Consider the following 24912-nt stretch of genomic DNA (forward strand, 5'->3'; position numbering starts at 1 on the left):
CCCTCAGCTTTTGGGTTTTCCTAAGCACCAAGAGTTCTATGTGAAAAGATCCCTCTGGCATGTGTTTAGTTTACATGTACGTGATATGCACCTCCACGTAAAATAAAGCATACTTCATAACATCAGGGATGCTGACTGACCATCTCCCTATGAGGGAAGCTTACAGCAGCTGGGCTTGTTTGGCTGGGAAAGCATTCTTGTTGTGGTTAACAGTAAGCGAACACAGAGATCAATGTGTAAAATGATCTAGATTTAAAAAATTATATCTGTGGACTTGAACCAAGGAATTGTTAACTTTTTTTTTAGAAAGAACTTTATATACAAACAGAACAGATCAAAACAAAACACAGAAACAATTGTAACATTGGGCTGGGGCTGGGCACTGGCTGGCTGCAGGCCTCAGTTCGGAGGAGGATGCAGTTCCCGCTCCATGGCCTCCACCCTTCTTTGAAGGTCATCACCTGTGTGTAGAAAGAGAAGAATAAAGCACAATGGTAATATGCATCTTGCAGTCAGAGTTGTTAGCTCAGGTGCCATTCTGTAGTACTACTTACAGGTCCTGCTGAGCCTCTGGACATCTGTCAAGAGACGCCTCAGGAGCACAAGAGGAGAGGCTTCATCTGTGGAAGAAGGGTGGCCTTCCTCCATAAATGCTGCTCCTCTTGCTGCTGGCTCTTCAATCTCCTCCTCCTCATCTTCCTCCTCTTCTTCTTCCTCTTCCTCCTCTCTCCTCTCCCTCTCTGCGGCCCTCAGTGCCTCGTCCGCCAGCAAGGCACGATGCGCAGCTGTGGGATGTCACAGTAACAGAATGAATGCATTTATATATGCGGTGAGTGAACAAAACCACAGTCATTGATTGATCTGTCTATCACCATCCCCACTACATAAGAACCACTGATTCTGTCCTCCCACCACAAGGTCTAATAATGAGGTGATAATTAAGGAGGCAGATTATACAGTGCTGACAGTTTTGGCATGATGGGGACTGCTGGACTTCTGTAAACATGCACAGGATTGCACTTCTAGTCACCCCATTTCTACATTTACAATGCCATGGTATTTATTTATTTTATTGATGCATTGCATAAATGCCACCTTTTTTCCTAGTGCAAGGAACCCAAGGCGGCTCACATTATCCTCTTCCTCTCCATTTAACGCTCACAACAACAACACTGGGCCAAAGTGTTGTTTCTGACTGGGCCAAAGTCACCCAGCGAGCTTCCATGGCTGAGTGGACTATACCCAGATCTCCAAGCTCTCAGATGAACACTTGCTCATGAGTTGACTTGAGTGCCAATGTCTTGGTAGAAAGGTGGGGAGGGTGGGGTGCAAAAATTCAGCAATCACTACATGAAGAAGGATGATGTGCACACACCGAGAGGCTGGTCCTGTTGCTGCTGGGCTGGTGCCACTCCCCCTGTGTGCACTGTGCAGAGACCGGCAGCAGCATTTCCCTGGAAATGGACAGCATGTCAGTGTGTAATATGAGTTGTAGCCAGGCCCGCATAATCCTATGCATGTGGTTGTACAGGAAAAAGCAATGCAGTTCCCAGCATCCCTTCAACCAGCCAAAGTGGCCGGAAGATGATGGGACCTTTTTCTGTCCAAGTCTATGGGACAGAAAAAATCAACAAGCATAGGATTGCAGGCTAAATGTCAGGATTTGTTTGTTTCCACATGCGACCACAAAGAGATAGCTTCATTTTCAGTACACATCCTTGTTTTCATATTTAGTTAAGCTTGATGATGGGATGGAATAAATATAACGTACCAGGCATATGCCTCTGCGAAAATGGGGGCTGGCCTGCCTTGACCCACACTCTGTGGATGCGCCAGTAGTGGGGGGGTGGGTTGGACAGCGGTGCCCTCCTCTCAGCAGCAGCCATCCCCTCCCTCATGAAGGACTGCTTTAGTGCCTTCCATTTGGACCGCAATTGTCCCGTCGTGCGATGGTGGCCCGCTCGCTCCATCCTCCTCTTTATCCGGGCTCAATAAATTTCATTGTGGCAGGAGCAGCTGCCAAACAGCGCTGCCACCACCTCGCTGCTCCTAAATGTTAATGAGGAGGGCCTTGGTCTCCTCATGGTCCCACCTCCTGCCAAGAACTGATGCAGCCATTTTAGAGCAGCCACACTACTACACACACTACTATACACACCAGACAGCCACGCACAACCACCACTTAACTACACACACACACACACAGACCAGACAAAACCACCACAATGCACAAACAACACTGACACAAGAAAATCCACTAAGCACCACCACTAACACACCACCACCACCACACAACAGAACTCCACCCACAAATCACCACACAGACACAAACGCAGATGCAGACAACATTCAGGAAGTTAGCAGGAAGTTGACAACAGATTTTGTGGAAGTGGAGCTGCAGCCCCATTTTTTTTTTTATTTGGGAGGCGGTTAGGTTAACAAGACCAGTAAACGCAAGGAACTTCAAGCACAAATACACAGAAATTAATAAAATCACAGTCCCTGTCCCTGCCCGAGAAAACAAGACAGTGGGGGAGCGCACAGAGGGCGGGAAACATTCCAGTAGGGATGGACAAAAGGGACTTACCTCGTCCCGCAGCTTGCTTTGCGGTGGGGGGGAGGTGCTTCGGTTCTCCCCCCGAAGTTCAGGCAAGAGGGGGGAGGCGCCCCACCTCGCCCGGCCGAAATTCAGGCCGGGGGGGAGCGCCCCGTCTACCTGGCCGCGAAAAAAAAAGTAAAGTAAAAAAACACACACACACCCGTGATAGGCTACGTAACGATTTACGTAGCCTATCACGGCTAGATTCCCAAAGTCAGCCGTGATAGGCTATGTAAATCGTCACATAGCCTATCACAGGTGAGTTTGAAAAAAAAAAAAGCTCGTACGCAAATGGCAGCTCCCATGGGGACCGCCATTTGCGTTCCTTATTTTGGCACGTCTAGTCTACGTAAAGATTTACGTAGACTACGGCGAAAATAAGGGCAACGCAAATAGCCAGTGTAGTGTAGTGGTGAGAGTGACGGACTGGGAGCCGGGAGATCCGGGTTCTAGTCCCCACTTGGCCATGGAAGTTCACTGGGTGACTTTGGGCCAGTCACAGACTCTCAGCCCAACCTACCTCACAGGGTTGTTGTTGTGAGGATACAACGGAGAGGAGGAGGAGAATGTAAGCCGCCTTGGGTTCCTTGAAAGAGGAAAAAAGGTGGGATATAAATGCAATAATAAAATAAAAATAAAATAAAAAATAAAAAATAGCTGCCGGTGCTGGTGGAGGGGGAGGAGGAGTTTGAGGTCACGGAGATTCTGGACTCCCGCCTTTCTCGCGGCTGCCTGCAGTATCTAGTGGACTGGAAGGGGTATGGGCCAGATGAGCGAACCTGGGAACCCACGGAAAATGTGCATGCTCCATTACTGCTGAGGCACTTTCACCAGCTGTACCCCCACAAACCCAGGGCCCCAGGGGAAGAGCACGAGGGGGGGCCTCATGGGAGTGGGCATGATGTCATGGTGGAAACTGAGCCGATAGAACCCGAGAGCAGTTCTGATTCTGAGGAGGATCAGCAATCTGTGGGAGAGGAGCCAGCAGCTGGCAGAAATTCCTCCTGCCAGCATTCCTGAGATAGTGATCCTAGCAGTGAGAAAGTGTGGGAGGGGGGCTTGCTAGATGCTCGACGCAGACGCAGGGAGTGACGAGCGATGGAGGGCATGGAATGGAGGTGTAGTGCCCGTTTGGCGCGCAAGCAACAGCCTCCTCCCGTGGACCCAAGGGAAAGAGGGAGGATCTCTCCCTAGCCCATAAGTTCAGGGTCTTCAAGTGATTCTCCTTCAAACGGGGATCAACTGCCTACTCGGAGCATGGGCTACTCTGCTGTTCATTGCTTAGTCACTGGTGATTAGCATCTGAAAGAGTCATTAAGTTGTAAAAGGATTAAAGCCTTGAAAAGAATCCTTTGGTCTGTGTCTTGAGTTGGCTATTGGAGTGTACTGAAAGAGGCTGCTAGGGCGCTCCTGACAGCTTGATCCCCGTTCTTTTTTCTCTCTCTCTCTCTCCTCCTACTGCCGAATGGAGGGTGCCAGGGACCTGGTGGTGCAAGCTCTGGTGCAAGAGAACCAGATTCTCCTTGATCAAGTGGCTCAACTGACGACTGCCGTACAGAATCTACAAGCTGCGGTTCAACCCCCACCACCTCCGATTCCCCCTTGCTGCAAGTGCCCAGTGGCTTTGCCAGAGAAGTTTTAGGGGGAGAAAGGACTTTTTCAGATTTTCCGGGCCCATTCGGAGCTGTACATGCGCCTTCGACCTGAGGATTTCCTGATGGAACAGGTTCGTGTGGGCTTCATCATTAACCTACTTTCAGGCGTGGCAGCTAAATGGGCTTCAGGACTTCTTCTCGCTAATGGCCCCCTGCTCGGGGACTATCAAGGTTTCATGACAGCGATGGCCAGATTTTTCGGTGACCCCCTGTGCATGCAGATGGCTTCTCAGGAGATTCGCCGCCTCAGGCAGGGCAAGGACTCAGTTTCCAGCAATGCGACAACTTTTTGCTTGCTGATGCAGGATTTACAGTGGAATGATGCCGTGCTGGTGGCTCAGTTTTTGGACGGTTTGAATGACGAGATCTTGGATGAGTTGGCACGCATGCCTAGCCCACCTACCTTGGAGGACCTCATCCAGACCTGCCTCCAGATAGATAGTCAGCTGGCAGACCCGGCGGGGTCTGAGATTTCCCTCCTCCCATTCCCCCCCATTTCCTGCCCCCTCCCCCACCCCCCGCCCCTGCGGTGCGGATGGAGGAGACCCTGATGCAGCTGGGAGCTACCCGAGCCCCACTGCCACCGGAGGAGCTAGAGCGGCGGCACACTGAGCGCTGATGCTTTTGGTGTGGAAAACTGGGACATTTCGCCAAAACCTGCTGCATTAGACCCGCAGCTCCTCTGCCTCCCCTTCCTCTCCTTACTCCTCCTCCTCCTCCTCCTCCTCACCCCCAGGCCTGACTAGGCTGCCCCCCAAGCCTGTTGGGGGGTCTCCAGTGTGGGGGTTGGTTCCACACCTGGTGGGTGCCTTCCTCAACCCCCCTCCCATCTGCTATTCCATGTTCACCTCCGCTTCTCCCAGTGGGGTGGGGTGGAGGCCCTGGCTTTAGTGGACTCAGGGGTTATGACCAGTTTCATGGACAAAACATTCGCCTTTTTCCACAAGATTCCTACCCTGCCTTTTCCTGTCCCCTTGGCATTGGAGACCATCGATGGGTGTCCTCTTTCTTTGGGCACGGTGACCCGGATTACAGCTCCGCTCACTCTGCGTGCCCAGTCCCATGTTGAGCAGATACAGTTTCACTTGGCCAAGGTTCCCCAATACCCAATCGTGCTGGGTGTTTCCTGGCTCTCTAAGCATAATCCTCAGATTTCTTGGGAGCTTCAGCAAGTGGATTTTGCATCTCCCTACTGCCGGGAGCATTGTCTCCCGATCGAGGCGCCAGTCCCAGTCCAGGCCTTAACCCTTTCCTCCCCCTCCTCATCTGCTTCTGGCAGTTCATCAGCTACTGTGATCCTCCCAGAGAAGTATGCAGCTTTTCAGGATGTTTTCGACAAGAAGGAGGCTGACCAGCTCCCCCACACACACCGCCCATTTGACTGTGCCATTAACCTCATTCCAGGGGTGACCATCCTTGCTGGCCGACTGTATTCGATGTCGGAGCTGGAACTTCGAGCTCTGCAGGAGTTTTTGGACACAAACCTCAGACGTGGCTTCATTCGCCCTTCCTCCTCCCCCGCCTGTGCCCCTACTATCTTTGTGACCAAAAAATCTGGAGAACTCTGCCCAGTGCACGACTACAGAGCCCTCAATTCGGTCTTGATCCCCGACAAGTACCCCCTCCCCCTCATACCGAAGATGCTGGAGTGCCTGGGGCGAGCCAAGATTTTCACAAAGTTGGACCTGCATGGCGCCTACACTCTGATTCGCATCCGGGAGAGGGATGAGTGGAAGACCTTTTTCGGCACCCGGTACAGAGCGTATGAATACCTAGTGATGCCGTTTGGGCTCACCTGTGCCCCCCCCCCATTTTCGCGTTTTATGAATGCCATCTTCCAGGACTATTTGGACACTTTCCTCATTGTGTATCTTGATGATTTACTTATATTTTCTGAGGACCCCCACGCCCATCAGCACCATGTCTCCGCCGTCCTCCAGCGCCTCCGCGAGCACCATCTTTATGCCAAGCTGGAGAAATGTGCATTTGACCTAACCTCTTTGGACTATCTTGGCTACATTATCTCAGCTGATAGTATCAGGATGGATCCTGCAAAGGTCCAGGGTGTCCTCTCCTGGCAGGCTCCATCCACCAAGAAGGACTTGCAAAGTTTTCTGGGCTTTGCTAATTTTTACAGAAAGTTCCTGCCCAGCTTTGCTCAGCTGACATCTCTCTCACGGACCTCCTTAAGGGCAGGAAATCTCCTTTTCATTGGACGGCATCTGCCCAACAGGCTTTCGAGGAACTTAAGAAGCTTTTTTGTTCTGAGCCGATCCTGTTACATCCCAACCCCAGGAAGCCTTTTGTGGTGCAAACTGATGCCTCTGACTTTGCGGTGGGGGCGGTGCTTTTTCAGCCAGATCAAGGCGGGCAGCGGGTTGCAACCCTGCGCCTACCACTCCAGGAAGCTGAACATGTCTGAGAGGAATTATACCATCTGGGAGAAGGAACTGTTGGCCATCAAGTCCGCTTTGGAGTCCTGGCGTCATCTGCTGGAGGGGGCACAGCACCCAGTTGAAGTTAGAACCGACCATCGCAACCTGGAACATCTTCAGACAGCCCGTGCCTTAAACCAGAGGCAGATTAGGTGGCCACTTTTTTTCCCCCGGTTCCATCTTAAGATTTGCCATGTGAAGGCCTCTGACAACCTACAAGCGGATGCTCTTTCTCGTAAACCGGACTTCCAGCCAGGGGGTGAGGGAAATCCCCCCCTCTCTGATTCTTCCCCCACAGAGCCTGGCAGCAGCTGCAGTGCCTCGCTGTTGGGAGGAGCTCCTTCACTCTGCACAGGCTCAGGATGCTTTTGTTTGCACAAAAGTGGAGGAATTGGGGCTAGCCTCTGCCCCCCCACTCTACCCCCTTCTTTTTGCGAGGTGGCCTGCTTTACCATTCCGGTCGTGTCTATGTGCCTTCTAGACCCCTCCGCGAGAAGGTCCTCCATCAGTGCCACGACTCCCCCACCGCTGGGCATTTTGGCTTCGCCAAGACCCTGCACGGAGTGACGCGGGATTTTTGGTGGCCTCGTGTGTGTCAGGACATCAAGACCTATGTCGCCTCCTGCCCAACCTGCCAGCGGGTGAAGGCCCCCTCAGGCAAGCCCACAGGCTTGCTTCACCCCCTGCCTACCCCCTCAGGACCTTGGAAACTGCTCTCCCTTGACTTCATCACTGACTTGCCTCACTCACACGATAAGACCACCATTCTGGTGGTGGTGGATTTGTTTTCTAAGATGGCCCATTTCATCCCCTGCTCTGGGTTGCCCACAGCCAGGTAGACGGTGGAGCTGTTTTTGGCGCATGTTTTCCGGCTCCACTGATGGCCCGAGGGTCTCATTTCGGATAGGGCTGCCCAATTCACTGCTCATTTCTGGAGGGAGCTACTTGGGCTTCTCCATGTGATGCTCCGTCTTTCCTCCGCCCACCATCCACAGACGGACGGTCAGACTGAGCGCACCAATGCGACCCTGGAGCAATATTTGTGCTGTTATGTCAATTACCAGCAAGATGACTGGTTTTCCTTGCTGCCTCTCACAGAATTTGCTTATAACAATGCCTGCCATGCTTCCACCCACCAAACTTTTTTTTGCCAATTTTGGTTACAACCCCAAGGCTTTCCCATCCACCTTAGCTCCCTCTTCAGTGCCAGCGGCCCATGACTTTTTAGAGGAGTTGCGAGCGGTACACCACCTCTTATGGGACTCCCTCGAGCAAGCCAAGACAGCCTACAAGGCCTCTGCAGACCAGCGGCACCAGCCAGGTCCGTCTCTGCAACTGGGGGACTGGGTTTGGTTGTCCACGCAGTACCTCCCCTCTCACTCTCCTGCAAGGAAGCTTGTACCTCACCACATGGGGCCTTTCCAGATTACGGCCCAGATTAACCCTGTTGCTTTTCGCCTGGCTCTCCCCCCCTCCATGAAGATCCATCCTGTTTTTCATTGGTCCTTGCTGTCCCCCCTGGTTTCTGGCGACCCTCATTGCTCGGTCAGTTCCCCCCCACCGCCGGTGCTGGTGGAGGGGGAGGAGGAGTTTGAGGTCGCGGAGATTCTGGACTCCCGCCTTTCTCGCGGCTGCCTGCAGTATCTAGTGGACTGGAAGGAGTATGGGCCAGATGAGCGAACCTGGGAACCCACAGAAAATGGGCATGCTCCATTACTGCTGAGGCGCTTTCACCAGCTGTACCCCCACAAACCCAGGGCCCCAGGGGAAGAGCACGAGGGGGGGCCTCATGGGAGTGGGCATGATGTCATGGTGGAAACTGAGCCGATAGAACCCGAGAGCAGTTCTGATTCTGAGGAGGATCAGCAATCTGTGGGAGAGGAGCCAGCAGCTGGCAGAAATTCCTCCTGCCAGCATTCCTGAGATAGATAGTGATCCTAGCAGTGAGAAAGTGCGGGAGGGGGGCTTGCTAGATGCTCGACGCAGATGCAGGGAGTGACGAGCGATGGAGGGCGTGGAATGGAGGTGTAGCACCCGTTTGGCGCACAAGCAACGGCCTCCTCCCGTGGACCCAAGGGAAAGAGGAAGGATCTCTCCCTAGCCCATAAGTTCAGGGTCTTCAAGTGATTCTCCTTCAAATGGGGATCAACTGCCTACTCGGAGCATAGGCTACTTTGCTGTTCATTGCTTAGTCGTTGGTGATTAGCATCTGAAAGAGTCATTAAGTTGTAAAAGGATTAAAGCCTTGAAAAGAATCCTTTTGTCTGTGCCTTGAGTTGGCTATTGGAGTGTACTGAACGCTAGGGTGTTCCTGACATGCGGGCATCCAGCTGGGGCTCGAGGCCTGCTAAAAAATCAGAGGCTTGGCCCCCTGGACACCAGTCCACAGATCCCTGTACTTGCTCAACTTGGCGCGTGCCAAGTTGGGCAAGTGTGGGGATCCCCAATCCCTTGCCAAGCCGCAAAATGGCATCTTGGCCTTTTTTGTTAAGGCTGATTTTACGCAAATGGCAGCCATAAAGCGACCATTTACACAAGATTACAGGCATAAATGGCCATTTACACATGTAATCTTGCATAATTAGCCACTTTTTGGCCACTGTTTGTGTAAATCTGCCTTTACAAAAAGGGCCAAAGGATGGGGCGGTCGCAGACTGCTTGGCAGGTGCTTGTGGACCACCCGGCAACTCACCGTGGGCGGCGGGCAGCCAGTGGGGGTCTGGTGAGCCGTGTGTGACCTGGACCACAGTGAATTTGTCCATCCGTATATGTGTTTCTCTGCCTTTAGTTGCCAGGAGAAGGTAGACATGTAAAAACCCTGCTCAGCAGCGATCTGAGGGATATGCTCTGCTTGGCTGCTGCTGACTGGAAAGCACTTGCAGCGGGTGGCCCTTTTTAAGCTTCTGAGAGGCCTAGGGGCTGGAGGACTCCCCTTCCTTCTCACTGCAACTAGTATCATTGTCATTTTTCCCAACTGGAAACACAAAACAAAAACTGGTGCTGAGATGGGGTGAAACAAGCCTAGCTCAATCATGAGCCACACTGAAATACTCATCTCAGGTGGCCAGTTGGGAAGGGTGGCAGTCACCTGGGCTGAATCTACACTTAGCAGTTTTACCGTTATCATATTGCAGTGATAACTATTGGTGCACATGACACCAGTGGGCACCGATAGTTATCACTGCAGTATGATAACAGTAAAACTGCGATGTGTAGATTCAGCCCTGCTGTCTCCTGTCTGAGCCCCCACTGCTATATTGCCCGAGCTGTCAGAACAAGCCCATTGGCAGCAGCTGCTTGGTTGGGCACTCCATGGCCAGTCTGGCACCCTAATGTATGCTGCAGAGCAGGGGTTCCCAACCCCTGGGCCACGGACCAGTATTGGTCCATGGCCTGTTAGGAACCGGGCCGTACAGCAGGAGGTGAGTGTAGGGGTGTGCGAAACCCCCTTACCTTGGGTCTGCAGGGGTCTGCAGGGGGGGAGGCGATTCATCCCTCCCCCCCCCAGAATCCTTGCTGGCCCTGGCTGGCTCTGCTCCACGGCGAGTCCGCGGAGCCGCCGGCCAGCTCTGGCCGCTTGCGGACTTCAGGCCACTGGGACGCAAATGCCGTCTGCGTTCTTTGCAGTAATAGGCTATGGAAAGATTTACGTAGCCTATTACTTGAAGCATCCCGAAACCATCCCGCCGGTCCATGGAAAAATGGTCTTCCACGAAACCGGTCCCTGGTAGGGATGTCAGAGAATTCCGCCACGGATCTCGGTGAGGCTGAATGCCAGTGCATTCAGTCCCCCGAAATCTATGGCGGAACGGCCTGCCCCCCCGCCCCCCCACAGATCCCCCCCGGGACGAGACTTACCTGGGGTGGATCTTCTGGGTGGTGGCGGCTCCGGTGGCAGCTCCAGCGGCGGCTCCAGCGGCGGCTCCGGCAGCGGAGGGCGGTCTTCCAACCAGCTGCTGCCGCCGCCATTTCCAGGCTTGTGAAAAAAAAAAAAAAGGACGTGACAGGCTACGTAAAGATTTACGTAGCCTATCATGGCTAGGTTTAAAAAAAAAGAAAAAAAAGACATGATAGGCTACGTAAATCTTTACGTAGCCTATCATGGTTGGGGGTGGGTTTAAAAAAAAAAACGCGTACGCAAATGATGGCAGCTATGGCCGCCGCCATTTGCGTTCCTTCTTTTTACCGTCTTAATCTACATAAATATTTACGTAGACTATGACGGCGAAAATCAAGGGGAACGCAAATAGCGTAGCGGGTGCTAATTGTGTCCCCTTTTGATTCGCCGTTTTAGCCTACGTAAAGATTTACATAGGCTAAAACGGTGAATGAAACAGGGACGCAAATAGCGCCCGCTACGCTATTTGCGTTCCCCTTGATTTTCGCTGTCATAGTCTACGTAAATATTTACATAGATTAAGATGGCCAAAAAGAAGGAATGCAAATGGCAGCGGCCATAGCCGCCGCCATCTGCATACGCGGTTTTTTGTTTTGTTTTTACCCAGAGCCCTCCGCGGCCGGAAATTCGGCAGCGGATGGCTCTGGCCTGGCCGGGCCGGGCCTGGCCGGCTGCTCCGTGGAGCTGCCGTGGAGCACAGCCAACCGTTCAAGGATTCCGCGGGGAGGAACGGAGCACCTCCCCCCCCGGCCAGGATTCCGGGGGGAGGGACGGATCGCCTCCCCTGCCACCATCAACATAATCCATGAAAGGTAAGTCATTTTTGTACATCCCTAGTCCCTGGTGCCAAAAAGGTTGGGGACTGCTGCTCTAGAATACTGCTTCTGCACCACTCCAGACCCCACTGCTGGTACCCAGCTGGCTGGGCCTTGGAGCACTGTGGGGGGGGGGGGCTTTCTCTTATGACTGAAGTATGGCAGGCACCACACCTCAAACAAAAGAGAACGTGAGTGAGCAGTGGCTGCTCCCCAGGAAGGCATTCCATGGCTGCCAGCAACCAGCTCGGCAAGCCAACAGCTAGAGCGCCTGATTGGGTCAGCTGCCACCCAAGGCTGAGGCTGGGCCATATGGGCTGATGTAGGCCTCTCCAACATCTCGCCCAGCCAAGTCTCAAAAGACCTGGCTTAGTCTTTCAAGATTTAGCGAACTCTCATGATATCTCACCAAGTCTCGTGATACTTTGCCAGAGGCTTGGCAAAGTCTCATGAGACTTCTGCTGGCTTCTCTGTGGCACCAGCAATGGTGAGTGAGTAGCGGCTGACGGCTAGCGGGGTGGGCACAGAGAGAGGCAGAAGGCCTTTGCCTGATGCAAAGAAATGGCTTGGGCTAGCCCTGAGTGGGAGTAGCTGATTTCACTTACAAAATAAAACATCTACTTGGCGTACCAGTCACCAACTGTAATTTGAGTTTATAAGGTTTGTTTAAATTAGTTAATTTTTGGCAAAAGGATGTTACTTACTAACCCATTGTGGATTTTGGTACTTTTTCCTCTCATAGTTTATTGGTTTCTAGAACCTCAAGTTACCAGGGGGACTCTCATAAATAACATTGGCAACCGTGCCTATCAGGAACTTGAGCTAAGTGATCCAGGCCGCTATTGGCTAGGGTGATAGCTCCATTGCCACCCCCAGCCAGGCCATCAGCCAAGCTGTTGGTCTGTTTCTGACTATGTGGGAGAGAAGGAGGTAATGAGTTAATGGGCTCTATGTTGATTAAAGTTGCATGTCAAACAACTGGATAATAATTAGCAGATAGCTCCACTATAGTCAATGGCCTAGGAAATTATGGAGCAAACCCCAAATAGTAACATTATTCCTGGTCCTGGGGCTACATTTTCACACACTGTTGTTACTCCCATGAAAGGAAAGTGATCTAAGCATTTCAGATATTGACAAAGAGTAAATATTTCAGCTACGGATGGCTGAACCTTGCTTGGCCATCCAGGTTTTGTGAGCATAGCCTTTGAGTGCCCACAAAACCTTGAGTGTGTTTGTGGGTGCTCAGTGGGCATGTTCACAAAGCTCTGATGGGTTGATGAGCCTTACCTTCAGGTTTCCCCAAATGGTCACACCCCCTTTTCCATGTCACCAGGTAGTTCCTGCTCCCCCACCCACCCACCTATCATTTGGTGGCTTTCCAGCTTTTGTATGATTTTTTCCACAATCTGAAAGGTTTAAATGCTTTTCCTGAGGTTTAATTACTGGAAGTAAGAACTTTAAGCTACAATAGAACTTCTGGTTGGGACCGATGTCGCTCTGGTAGCTTCCCACGGGTCTCCATGGGAGCTTTCTCAAACAGCTTTTTAAAAGGTTGAAAAACCTTTTCATCTCCCCCCTGGAACGGAAGGGGGGGCAAGGCAGCAGCTCTGGGGAACATCTTGGAGAAAGGTAACTCCCATGCGATAGTGGAGGGGGGGGGGGCTGGATTCCAGGATTATCTCCCCAGAGCTTTACCAATGCAAAAAGCTGTAATGAGACTCCTATTTTATAGGAGAAAACAGGGCTGATGTGTTCCATAATAATATATGCTTTTAAGAAATATCAACAACCTTTGAGGGATGATTTAAGAAACGTTAACAATATTTGAGAACATCGGAGGACCTGTAAGATCTGTTTGAGAGAAACATGTCTGTTCCGAGGAGAAGAAAGGAGCTGGCATCTACTCCCCCTGCATCCTCTATGTCAAAAGTGTTGAAGACAGAAGATATAGGGGAATTATTCACGCTTTTACGCTAAATTGCAAATACTTTATCTTTGCAATTTATGGAGCAATTCAAAAGGCTGGATTTAATCCAAAATTCCATCACCGCCTTGCAAGGGGCTGTAGATTTAATTAATGCATCATAGAAAAAAATGGAGACGAAAATTAATGAGCTTGAAAACCAAGTGGCAGGAAATGAAACTACGACACAAATTTGTTTTAAAAATATCTCTGATAGAATCTCTCAACTGGAGGCCTTCACGAAAAGATCCAATGTACAGATTATTGGGATTAAAAATCTGCCTAATGATGTAAAAATGGCTATTTTTGTGGATAAACTTTTGCATGAGATTCTCCCTATTTCATCTGATTATTTGCTTGATATTGAGCAGGCATTTCGTGTGCCAAATGCTAAATGGACTGATTACACCATCATAGTTCAATTTGCAAAAGTCTCCACAGAGAATTATATCCTGCACTTGGCAAGGGAGACTGGAAGCCTTTCCTGGAAACAAGATAAAGTTAAGTTATTCCCAGACTACATCAAAGAGGTGGCGAGTAAAGAAGGCAATTTATCAATGCAAAGAACATGGCAAAACAAATGAACTTACAATATTACTTAAAATATTCTGCTACACTTTGTATTGTGTCTGAAGGTCAGATGAAGTTGTTTTTAAATCATGAAATGGCGGAGGCTTGGCGTAACGTAAAAATGCGTGAGAATTCTGTTACAACCCCATGAACTGGAATCTTCAAACAAGCTTTGTTAACTGTTTGTGCTTAGTCTATATGACTCAGGCTAAATCAGAAGATAAATGATTATATATTGGTTTATTCTCTTTTCTCTTTTATTTTTTCTTGCTTTTCTTTATATTTTTTATTTTAAAATAGATAATATATCTAGTATAAAATTTATTACTGATGGTTGAAGGTTTATATTAAGTTTTATTATTATATAATACTATATATATATTTCATTATTATTACTACAACTACTAATAATAGTAGTAATAATAATAATATAGGCTTTTAGGAATGAATTGTAGACCTGTTTCCTTGATATAAGATTGATGATATGATATAGAAGTGTAAGGTTGTTTATTAAACTGTAAGATTGTTAAGGTTATAGATATAGTTTTAAAAATAGAATGGCATCGGAGGCCGGGGGCGTGTTGGAGTTTAAACTTGATTTTTTGAGGGGGAGGGAGAGGGGGAGGGAACGGGAGGGATTTTTTTCTTTTTTTCTTCACTTCCTTTCATCCTCCCTTTCCCCCTTTTTCTCTTTTTTCTTTCTCTCTTTTTTCTTCTCTCTCTGTTATTGTGGTGTCCTCATCAGAGTATTGTACTGTTGGGAAATTGAAGTATTGATTAGGTTGTTGGTAATTTTGGTATGGTTTATTTCATTTATAAAAATAAAATAAATAAAATATATTCAAAAAAGAAAGAAAGAACTTTAAGCTACAATATGCTTGTATTTTTGGTATTTGGCTCTTCCCACTACTGTAATGCAGCCCGAGAGCTTCTCTGAAATGGAATTGAGCCCTCGGACTGAAAGAGGTTCAATGTCCCTGTCCTAAATGAATCAGCCCATATGAACTGAAATGAATCAACAGTCTGACGGAACAAATCCAGCCTAAGTGATTGATTGTTTCCCTTGCAGGGCATTGTGGCAGGATCAGTCATATCCCAGGCCAGCTGATATGTTTGTTTGTGGTTTGTGGCTCAGTTGCTTTACTAGATCATTCTCATTTTGTCACAGCTTCCCATTCTTGTAGCTATTTTAGCTGAAGTGGTGGGTAGCTGTTGTATAGGTAGGAGGAACGATTGCAGAATCAGCAGGCCTCAAACACAACTGTTCTTTATTCAGCACACACAGAAGTGACAACTTAGCAGAAACTCCACCCACTGTTGCTACTCCCAGCTCTGCAGGAGCTGCCAAGGTTCAAAACAGTAACTAAGTCACCGTATCCCCCCTTAGAATACATATTATCAGGGAGCCTGTCCATGCTGGGGAGCAAAAAGGAAGGTTGTACTGTTTCCATATGCAAAGGCTGAACCCTGCTTCCTCCATGTCGTCGTGATGAAGGTTTTGCATAGACAAGGCCTGCCCAAGTTGTGATCTGTCAAGACCAAAGCAGTCCACTAACCATGTATTGTGGCCGTAGTCAAAACACATCAGCTCTTGAGCAATATAAAAACATACTAAATAAACAAATAATAAATAATTTCAGGCAGGGAGTAAAAAAACAGGAAGTGAGTCATATATCAGGGTGAAGAACCACACGACTGGGGTCCTAATCTGGCCTCTACAGTTCTTCAGATAGCCAGGCCCTCTTCTCCATGCCCCATCCCTTTCTCCCCAAAACTTATCATTTCGTATTTTCCCGGCTTTTGTGCCATTTCCCCCCCATTCTAAAATGCCACTCCTAAGGCTGAGTTACTGGCAGGAAGAGCTTTCAATTAAAATATGCTCACCTTTTTGTCCCCATCCCTTTAGCCTTAGGCTCTGCCCACCACTGGAATGCAGCCCTCCAGAGCTTCTGTGAAATAGAATTCTGCCCTCAGGCTGAGAGAGGTTCGACAACCCTATCATATATGTACCTCAGGTTGTATTCAGCTTTGTGGATTATAGGCTGGGCAAGTCTGCCTTACATGATCAGATACATATTTAGTTTAGTCCAAATTAATATGGGAAAGTGGGGAAAAAACTAGCATTTTTCAATCTATTTATTTTTGACCATTCACCGGGGGAAGGGTCGAAAAGAAATTGCACCTGAAAATGGTGAGAAGGGGTGAGAATTTCAGAGGCTTTTTGGGTTCTGTTTCGTTGTTGTTAAAAGTCCTTTTAACAACAACAACAAACAACAACAACAAACAACAACAACAACTCTTTGCTCATCTTCCAGGCACTCAGCTGACAGCAACACTGGAAAACCCCAAAGGAGGAAGTCCGGCTTAAGTCCTCTAGTGGGCTTTTTAGAAAGCTTAAACAGCTGGAGATGCTGAATGGGCTAAAAATGGTAAACTACACACACAAACCCTCAGCCACATCCTCACAGTAAAGTGAGAACAACTGAAGCACCACACCCTAAGAAATGTCTCTGAAATTCTCAACATCCCAGCTAAAGAGGCAGAAAAACAGCTGCCTCTTTTGCAAAGAAACAAACAGGTGGCAAAAGAGGCAGGTGGGGTTTCAGCACAGCACTCGAAAAAACCCACCTAGTCCTAGAAATATGTAACGTGTATTAGCAGTCATGCATACCTGCTAAACCACAAACCCCGGCAATATATATAAAAAACCACAAGATGGCGCATTTCTATAACATTGGCTCTTCTGCTCCTTTCCAGATCAGAGCGTTTGCTATGAAGTGATCTTTGCCTGATTTTATTAATGGACTCACTTCCCTGAGCTGTTACAAGGAAAAATGAGATAAATACCTCAGAGTGCTCTGCACACCTAAAAGTGCTATGTAATAGGGTGGCCAATTATTAACTGCCACACAAGAGGAAATGCATTACCAAAAAAGAGGGCACTGATGTGCTTAAGTACTGCATATGCTAATTTATATGTATAGTTGCAAATTTAGAAATAATTATAATTTAAATAGAACTAAAGTACATCTCACCATAGTGTGGAAGACTGTGGGGGTGTTTGTAAGATCGCATAGGGAGAAGAAGCCATTGTGGTGTCTCCCGCTGCCCCCCGCGTGTCATCTGAACCCGGCACATGGCGCTGCATGGGTGGTGTTGCTCCCGCCCTACAATCCCTACTGCAAGTTGTGGGTTGTGAGGTGGGTACAGAGCCACCCCTGCTGCACCATGTGCAGGGCTTGGATGACCCCCCAACCCATGCTACATTGTGGAGAATTATGCAAATGGCAGTTGGGGGGGAGGGGAGGGAGAAGCCATGATGGCTTCTTCTCCCGATGGGATTGTCAGAACTAGTCTGTGACAGGTGACCTGTGTGCCTTGCTCAGTCTGCTGTCCAGGTGCTGTTGATGGGCAGCCTTAAGGCCCAGCTTTTCCTTCTGATGGTTCTTTTGCTTTAAACCAGATTTGGACTGGACAGCCTTCCAAAGAGAGGGCAGTCCCCTGTCAACCCGTCAAATAGAAGATTTTCCTCTGTAAAGGAGGACACATGGCCACCCTACTTATGGGAATACCTGGTAATTCTGACAATTCTCACTATTTTGAAAGTATTCCTACTTTACCATCAATACAACTGTTGAAGGTGAGGTGAAATTATGGTTCTTTGCAACCAAAGAACTGAACAAAGGAATTTTGTTAACTGGTTTTTCTTCTTGCAATCAAAACAGCTTCATGAAATATTTCTTAGCGATTGCAGGTGAGAGAGACACACGCAGACAGGCCTAAAATGTTCACAGGTTATTACTGTCTTACTTCTTGGAGTGTGTGTATTTAAAAACAAATGGATGTGAGGAAGCCGCTCAACATTGCAATTTTATTTACTGACTGCTAGTTCTGGTTCGTTTATGTGGTTGCCTTTGTACTGCTTTTAGCATGTTGTAAATGTGCTTTAAATTATTGGTTATATGTTTTTAAATATTTATTTATTTATTTATTAAATTTCTATACTGCCTAATAGCCAAAGCTCTCTGGACAGTTCACAAAATTAAAACCACAAGTACAGCATATTTTGTAGGCCCCACTGAGTAACTCCTATGTTTGGAGGGGCAAAGCAGGGTATATATATATATATTTCTTAAAATTAGTAATAATAATAAATAATAAACATCAACTTTATGCACCAGCTTTTCAAAGGAAAACAAAGGGGGGGTAGTGTAAGAGTAACCAAAATAGGCCACTTGACTAGGCAGGAAAGTACACAGAAGGAGTCCCAGAGTTCAATCACCTTTAAATAAAAAAAAAAGCAATGTTTTTTTCCCCCCCTATGGAATTAAAACTCCTTTTGTTTTTGCTTGCTTTGTCTTTTACCATTTGATGCCCATAATTGCCCCACTGAAATTAGTTGAAGGGTGCTTCCAGATGAGGCGTTTATGGCACCATCATCCTGCCTCTTTCATGGAATTTTACGAGGGGTCCTTTTCCAGTCATAGCCCTCTCATATTTTTCCACCACTTCTTCCATCTTTTTCCTTAATGCAGACAATCCTTTAAGGAAAAAATGACAGAACAGCTGTACAGTGCCTTCTGATTGCTAGAGCTAGGAGCCCTCCATCTGGAAGAACCCCAAGAATCACACATATTCGTATTTAAATGCTAAATGGGAGACATTTTCTCAACTCTAAAACAGGCCATTGTCAGGGTAGTACCATATAAAATGTTCAAATTCAAGGACCTGGCCAGGAGTTTATTAAGAAATAAGGATGTTCTTAAATGAAGAGCTGCTGTTATATTATGTGGGACTCGGATATTCTGGGACAAGGAACACTCCTGGCTTACCACTACTTCCTCACCCTAACCCCAAACTTGTATGGTTTCCTGTACTGTGAAAATGGAATTCTCACCTTTGGTCAACCAACTCATGGGCTTACTTTTGTGCAGCATTCCAGTGAAATCCTTTATTACACAAGTCTGTGTCTTTGCCATCAACACAGGAGAAACAGGTATGAGCTACACTACACATGGCATATTCTAAGACTGTACCAGGATTTTCCCAAATCTGCAATGCAGACACACACGGAGATGCCCTGTGGCAAAGTGGGGATCATGCCCAGGGATGGTAGAGTCATCTGGGCAATTGAATGACATCCTGATTCTTCCTCCCCAAAAAGCGTTTGCAGAGGGACTCACAGTCGTCCTCAGGACTGGCAGCTGTCACCATTATCATTGCCCAAATTAAAACTGATTTGCTGTAGTGTACATTGCTCCCGGGCTGACTTCAACTCTTGGGGGCCCATGGGCAGGATATACTTAGGGGGTTCCCTTTCCTTAGTGGACCCACTTCTTGTTACTACTGCCTATATGCTTGCCTTTTCCGTCTTGGCCCAATCTACGCCACTGTCCAGAAGGAAGCAACAAGAGAAGCGGAAGCCGCCACACATAAACACCACCCATAGGGGGTCCACTTGTGCATTGCCAAAAAAGAGGAAATGCATCACCAAAAAAGAGGGCAAAAGAGGACATGCCAATTTACTTAATATTTGCATATGCAAATATAGATGCATAGACGCAAATTTAAAAACCATCACTATAATTTAAATAAAAATACAATCTATCTCATCATAGTGGATAAGTCTGACTAGGTGATCTATGCGTCTGCTCAGTCTGCTATGCAAGTTCTAACTGTTGATGGGCAACTTCAAGGCCTGTGCTGTTCTCCCTCCTTATGGTTCCTTGACTTTAAACCAAACTTGGGCTGGTTAGCTCTTCAAACAGAGCACACCTTCACACAGAGGACTGTCCTTTGCCAGCTCTCCAAAATAGGGGACTGTCATCTGGAAAGTAGGCTACCTTACCCCATGCCTCTGTTGAAGGCAAACTTCCCCCAATTCTGTTCCATTATTATTCCACAGTTCCCTTATGCTTTGGTTTCTGCTTCAGCTGACTTCCAGCACGAAAATAATTTCTGAACACTGATAACAGATTTTGTGCATGACCCATCACATGTTGTTCACCATACATTCTCTTTCTCTCTTTGGTTTTCTGCACCAGCACTCCAGCAAATATAAAATGTTCCAATGCAGAGTAAAGGAACAACTCCACTTCTGCAGGGTTTTGTTTTTGTGTTTTTGCTTTCCTTTCTGCAGAATCCCAGAGCTTAGCTTAATTTATACACTTCCTTTTTTCCTGTTTGACCCCATTCAGCATTATCTACAGCACAAAGCCTGAAAATACAAATCCAGAAGAACCATGGATTCCATTGTTATCAATGCCACTCTTTAAAATGTTTTGGTAGTTTGAAAACAAACCCCCAACTATAGGAAGTGATTTGTCAGGGGAGAACTTAGGATCTCTAGTTAGGATCTGGCTCCTGCTGCTTATCATACAGTGATAATAAAGGCTCCATCTGCTAAAATTCCTCCATGGCAGAAAGCATGGTACTTGTGTCACCTGTTCCACTTGAAATATGCCCAAACATTTTGGGAGATGGAGGCACACAGCCAGTTTCAGCATTTGCCTGTGGGCAATATGAAAGTGTAGAAAGAGGGGAGAGGGGAAATCTCTGTCCTCACTCCCTTCTTCCCTGTCACTTGGAGTTCTGGGAATTCCCCCCCCCTCCTCCTGGCACTTGAACCACATTTCAGGCATTAGGGAGAGAAAGCATATGCCTCCTAGAGCTGCTGCCAGGTAACAGGGTTTGGGTGTGAGATGGAGAAATCCCTCTGTGGTTCAGATTAAAATCCATGCTGAATAGAAGCATAAATGTAATGCTTGAGTTCATAGCAAAGACATGCATTGCAAGTTGCTCAGGTTTGCATTCTGAACATGATGAACCTCAGCGAAATCACTGTTCAGAAAAATTTTCAGGAGTGTAAATATTTGCATGATTATACACATTCAGCTCCTAATATATCTCATGGTTGTGTACTTAACTTCCCAAATGCTCCAGGAAAGGGAGCATACACACATCGGAATATATTTCTGTTCAGCACTTCACGTGTTAACATTTCCTTTCCTTCTTGCCCTACCTAAGACTGTCTCCCAAACAACCCTGCTGCCATAACTACGCACACAGGAGTATATTTCAAAATTCTCCATTTCCCTTGTCCTTGCTTGCCAAGCAGCAATGCTGCATCCCTTTACTCCTCAGTGGCTCTTTCACCCTCCTTATCGTGCATCAAGGTTCCTGTGTGTTACATAATGTGACAGCAGTACATCTGTTCCTCGGCATAAATGAGAAAGGACTCAGGAATTCACAGAAGATTAGATGCGTTGATAGAAACTCCTCAGGAATCCCGATAATATCTATGACTAATCAGCAGAGAAGGGGGAGAGTGTAAGTGAAGATAAGCAGTTACTCTTTCCCCAGCTTTATTTGTCACCTGGGACTTCAGGTCCTGGTTTCATATAGTATAAGAAATCTCTGCAGAATTCAAGATGGAGGAAAGCTGTGATAGATTGTGATGCAAATAATCAGCCTTTGACAGGCATTCAAAAATAGCAGGAAGTGCAGACGTAGGCCTGCAAATAAATTCCATCACCAATATAGCCATAAGATCAGATTTCCCCAGCATGGCCAGGAATGCTGGGGCTTGTGGCCCAAAACTTCTGGAGGGTACCTGGTTTGGGGAAGGCTGCCTTAGATACTCCTGAGTGTATGTGACAAAGATACAGGGTCTACACCAGCCTTCCCCAACTTGATGCCCTCCAGATGTGTTGGGCTACAATTCCTATCACCCTCAGCCTGCTTTCCCACCCACATAAAAGGATATCACATATCTTTTTTCCTGTCTGTGTAGAAAAACAGCTGAGGGGGTGATTTGGGGCAGACAAATAGCAGTATGATGTAGTGGTTAGAGTATTGGACCAGGACTCAGGAGATCTGGATTCTAATCCTCACTCAGACATGAAACTCACTGAGGGACTTTGGGCAAGTCACTGACTCTCCACAGGATTGTTGTGGGGATAAAATGAAGGGAGGAAGACTAGTTAAACCAGCTTGGATTCCTGCTTATCCTCCATTCCTGATTTCAGTCTCCTGCAGCTGCTTTTCATTTATATAAAACAAAAACTGTTGTGAAGAAGGATTGTAGAACTGCCCATCACAAGTATTTTGGCCCTAAGCTGACATTCCAAGGGATATTTGAGTACATATTAATACTTGCATTAGTTCTATGGCATAATGTAAAATGACCACTGGAGGGCCCCATTACATTTATTAAGTCAAATACAATTTCAAAGTTCAAACCAGGAATGTTTCTCCAATAACTCGAGAAGTTTTGCATTTCTTGCTATGTTACTGAACCAGTAAAAATGTTGCAGCTGCATTATCATTACATCTTTAAAAGAGAGTTTACTCAGAATATTCTTCCTGATCGACTGAATATTCCATAGGGTTACAACACTATGGGTGGAATCCATTGGCTTCTTCGAGGTTTTCTTTATGATTCTTCATAATAACAAATTATATTTAGTTTCTTTTCCATAATCTGAGGAAAGATTATGACAAATCTTTGACAAATATTGCTGCATATGTTCTGATTTTTATATACAATAAAATCATGCCATATTTTATAAAAATCAGACATTTTTATATCTGATATCCAGTTACTTTTATGTCACCATTCAAAACAAAACATTTTCTTGATGCAGCTCACAATAAGAAATTTTAAACAAAAATAATGCAATACAATAATAAACATTAGTTTCTAAACATTAAGATCAAACAGTTATTTACTTAAAATGTCTAAAGACTATAAGATCAGCATAAAACGCATCAGAGCAAAAACAAGCATAGCATCACAGTATCAGATCATCCTAATAAGAAACAACAACAGTGAAAACAAGAGCAATAATAACTCAAACCAAACTAACCTTTCTATCTAAAGGTGGATATAAAAAGGGTCTTCCTCAAAGAAAATAGGGCAGGAGCCAAGTGTATCTTTCAAGGGAGGAAGTTCTAGTGATTAGGGGCCATCACTGAAAAGGCCCTGCCTCTTATCCCACCAATCAAATTGTATCTACTGCAGGGCCTGTGAGCAGAGCCCCTGTGGGTGATCTTAAGGCCTAGCCAGGTCATATGACTGAAGACAGTCATTCAAAGTAACCTATCCCAAACTGAATATTTTAAACTGGAGTCAGAAGTGAATAAGCAGCCAGTGCAGCTGATATGGCATTCAAGCATGGGATCCTTCAGTTGTAGCCTGAAGTGGTTTAGCCCAAGGATAGCTGCACCTCATGATTTTCTCTCTGTGTGAAGTGTGAACTTCCACCACCACCACCACCACCGGTGACTGGAACGAAGGCATGACACACAGCTTGGGTAAAGGATCAGAACTTTATTTTTAACCCAGCATCAGCATCAAGCAACGCCAAACCAATTTAACAAACTAGCAGGGGCATAATGGAGTGGGGAATTCACTTCAAATATTCCTACTCAACTGCCAAACAGGAAGTTAGCCAAACCCATACAGCTGGTGGCTAGGTGGGATGCAACACCATGGCGAAGAGGCTGGGAAACAAATGGAGTGCCTTTTTAAAGGGGGAAACCGCTCAACCCCAGTCAGCTGGTCAATATCATCCACAGGGTCATAACGCTGATGACCCGCATCACATGTTCCACATTCTGGCCTCAAGGGAGGTGAATTTGTTCCCCACTCTAGTGTGGAGGAACAGCAGTCTTTTATACAATTCTTTTCCTTTCTGTACTAGACTCCAGACATAATTTGCTTTGTGCTTTTTTGAGGGAGACGGCATGAAAGACATTCTTAATACAGTAAGGTAAACCTGAGTAAATTGTCTTTGTTCTCTGTTGGTGGGTTGGGCTTCGCTCATATATCACTTGAAACAGTGCAAATGTGTGTTGAGAGCCACAGGGAAAACAAGTGAGAGTTTTCAGCAAGCAAAATGCTGAAGTGTGCACTGTTTTATTGTTTACCTCAGACCAGTTTACCTCCTAGCCAAGTTCCTCCTTAGCTAATTACTTACTGTCTCCAGTGTCCATACTGCAATTTGAAGCCAATAATCCAGTGTTCTTAATTTAACTGTGTGGAGTTGCCCTTCTGCATAAATTCTTAATCCATCTCTACTCCCAAAATGATGTCACTTCAGTAGTATATCATAGACACAGAATGCTTTCCAGTTACCAGGAGCAAACTGGTAGCTGCTCAAAAAACTTGACACAGGATACGTGAAACCACATGGAAAGGTGGTCAAGTTGTAGCTCCTGAACAGCTGGTTAAGTCACAGAATGCTATGCTTAATCATGTGTTTGGAGGGTATGGACAACCACCTGTCTGCATGGTACAGCAACTCATCTCCACTCTAAGCTTTCTTCTTCATAGTTGTCATCTAATGCCACTCTTAAGCCTTTAAGGGGCTTCTACATGATTCTATCCAAAAGCCACTCTTAGAAGAAACCTTCAGCTTATCCAGGGTGCTTCCAGATGGAGGGCTTCTAGCACTCCTATTAAAAGGCATAGTGTCATTATTTGGTCTTTTCCTCCTTAACCAATGTTTTTGTGGAAGGAAAAAAGAATGAAGAAGCAGTGGGGAAAGATGGAAGGGTTACAAATGGAAGACAACAATGTCTGGATCCCCTGTAAAATCCCATGAATGGGGCAGGGTGATTTCACAATAAAAGCCTCATCTGGAAGCATCCATAGCTCCGATTTGCACATAATACTAACCCATGATTTATTTAATCCATGGTTTGTAGACCTATGTAGGGTTGTCTGGCAGACAATTGAACATACCCAAATTCATTTTCTCAATCCCTAGGATGTTTGTTTTCATCCTCTGCCCCCAGTATCCTTTGCGACACTGCAATACTGGCATGTAAAGTAGCTGTGTGTGTTTTTGTTTTTGTTTTACCCACAGCCTCTGTAGCCTGGAGAAACAACCCATGAACAAGTTCTAGGTTTGTATGTAATGATTTAAACAACCCAGAGTTCACAACCCAACAACAAATCCTGGGTTCTCT

The 24912-nt window shown here is 46.8% G+C and overlaps 1 protein-coding gene across 1 annotated transcript; it reads right to left on the reverse strand.

Annotated features, from left to right (window-relative positions):
• Positions 1 to 304: 304 nt before the first annotated feature.
• Positions 305 to 22965, reverse strand: LOC146350872 (uncharacterized). Its single transcript, XM_084841934.1, has 5 exons — positions 22806 to 22965; positions 10548 to 10665; positions 1376 to 1454; positions 555 to 785; positions 305 to 461 (listed from the first exon to the last, which is right to left on the reverse strand). The coding sequence occupies exons 2-5, from the start codon at positions 10656 to 10658 to the stop codon at positions 400 to 402; spliced, it is 483 nt and encodes a 160-aa protein (XP_084698060.1). The 5' UTR covers positions 10659 to 10665; positions 22806 to 22965; the 3' UTR covers positions 305 to 399.
• Positions 22966 to 24912: the final 1947 nt, after the last annotated feature.

Source organism: Heloderma suspectum, chromosome 3 (genome assembly GCF_057233095.1).
Source record: "Heloderma suspectum isolate Gila_16-S chromosome 3, 16-S_ref, whole genome shotgun sequence".
NCBI classification, from domain to species: Eukaryota; Metazoa; Chordata; class Lepidosauria; order Squamata; family Helodermatidae; genus Heloderma; species Heloderma suspectum.

Excerpts from the sequence above, each read along its gene's own strand:
- LOC146350872 (XM_084841934.1), bottom strand. The coding sequence starts at position 10,658 with ATGGCGGCGGCAGCAGCTGGTTGGAAGACCGCCCTCCGCTGCCGGAGC. Across the intron at positions 786-1,375 it reads GCAACAGGACCAGCCTCTCG|CTGCGCATCGTGCCTTGCTG; the intron begins GTGTGTGCACAT and ends GACATCCCACAG. Across the intron at positions 462-554 it reads CCAGAGGCTCAGCAGGACCT|GTGATGACCTTCAAAGAAGG; the intron begins GTAAGTAGTACT and ends TTCTACACACAG.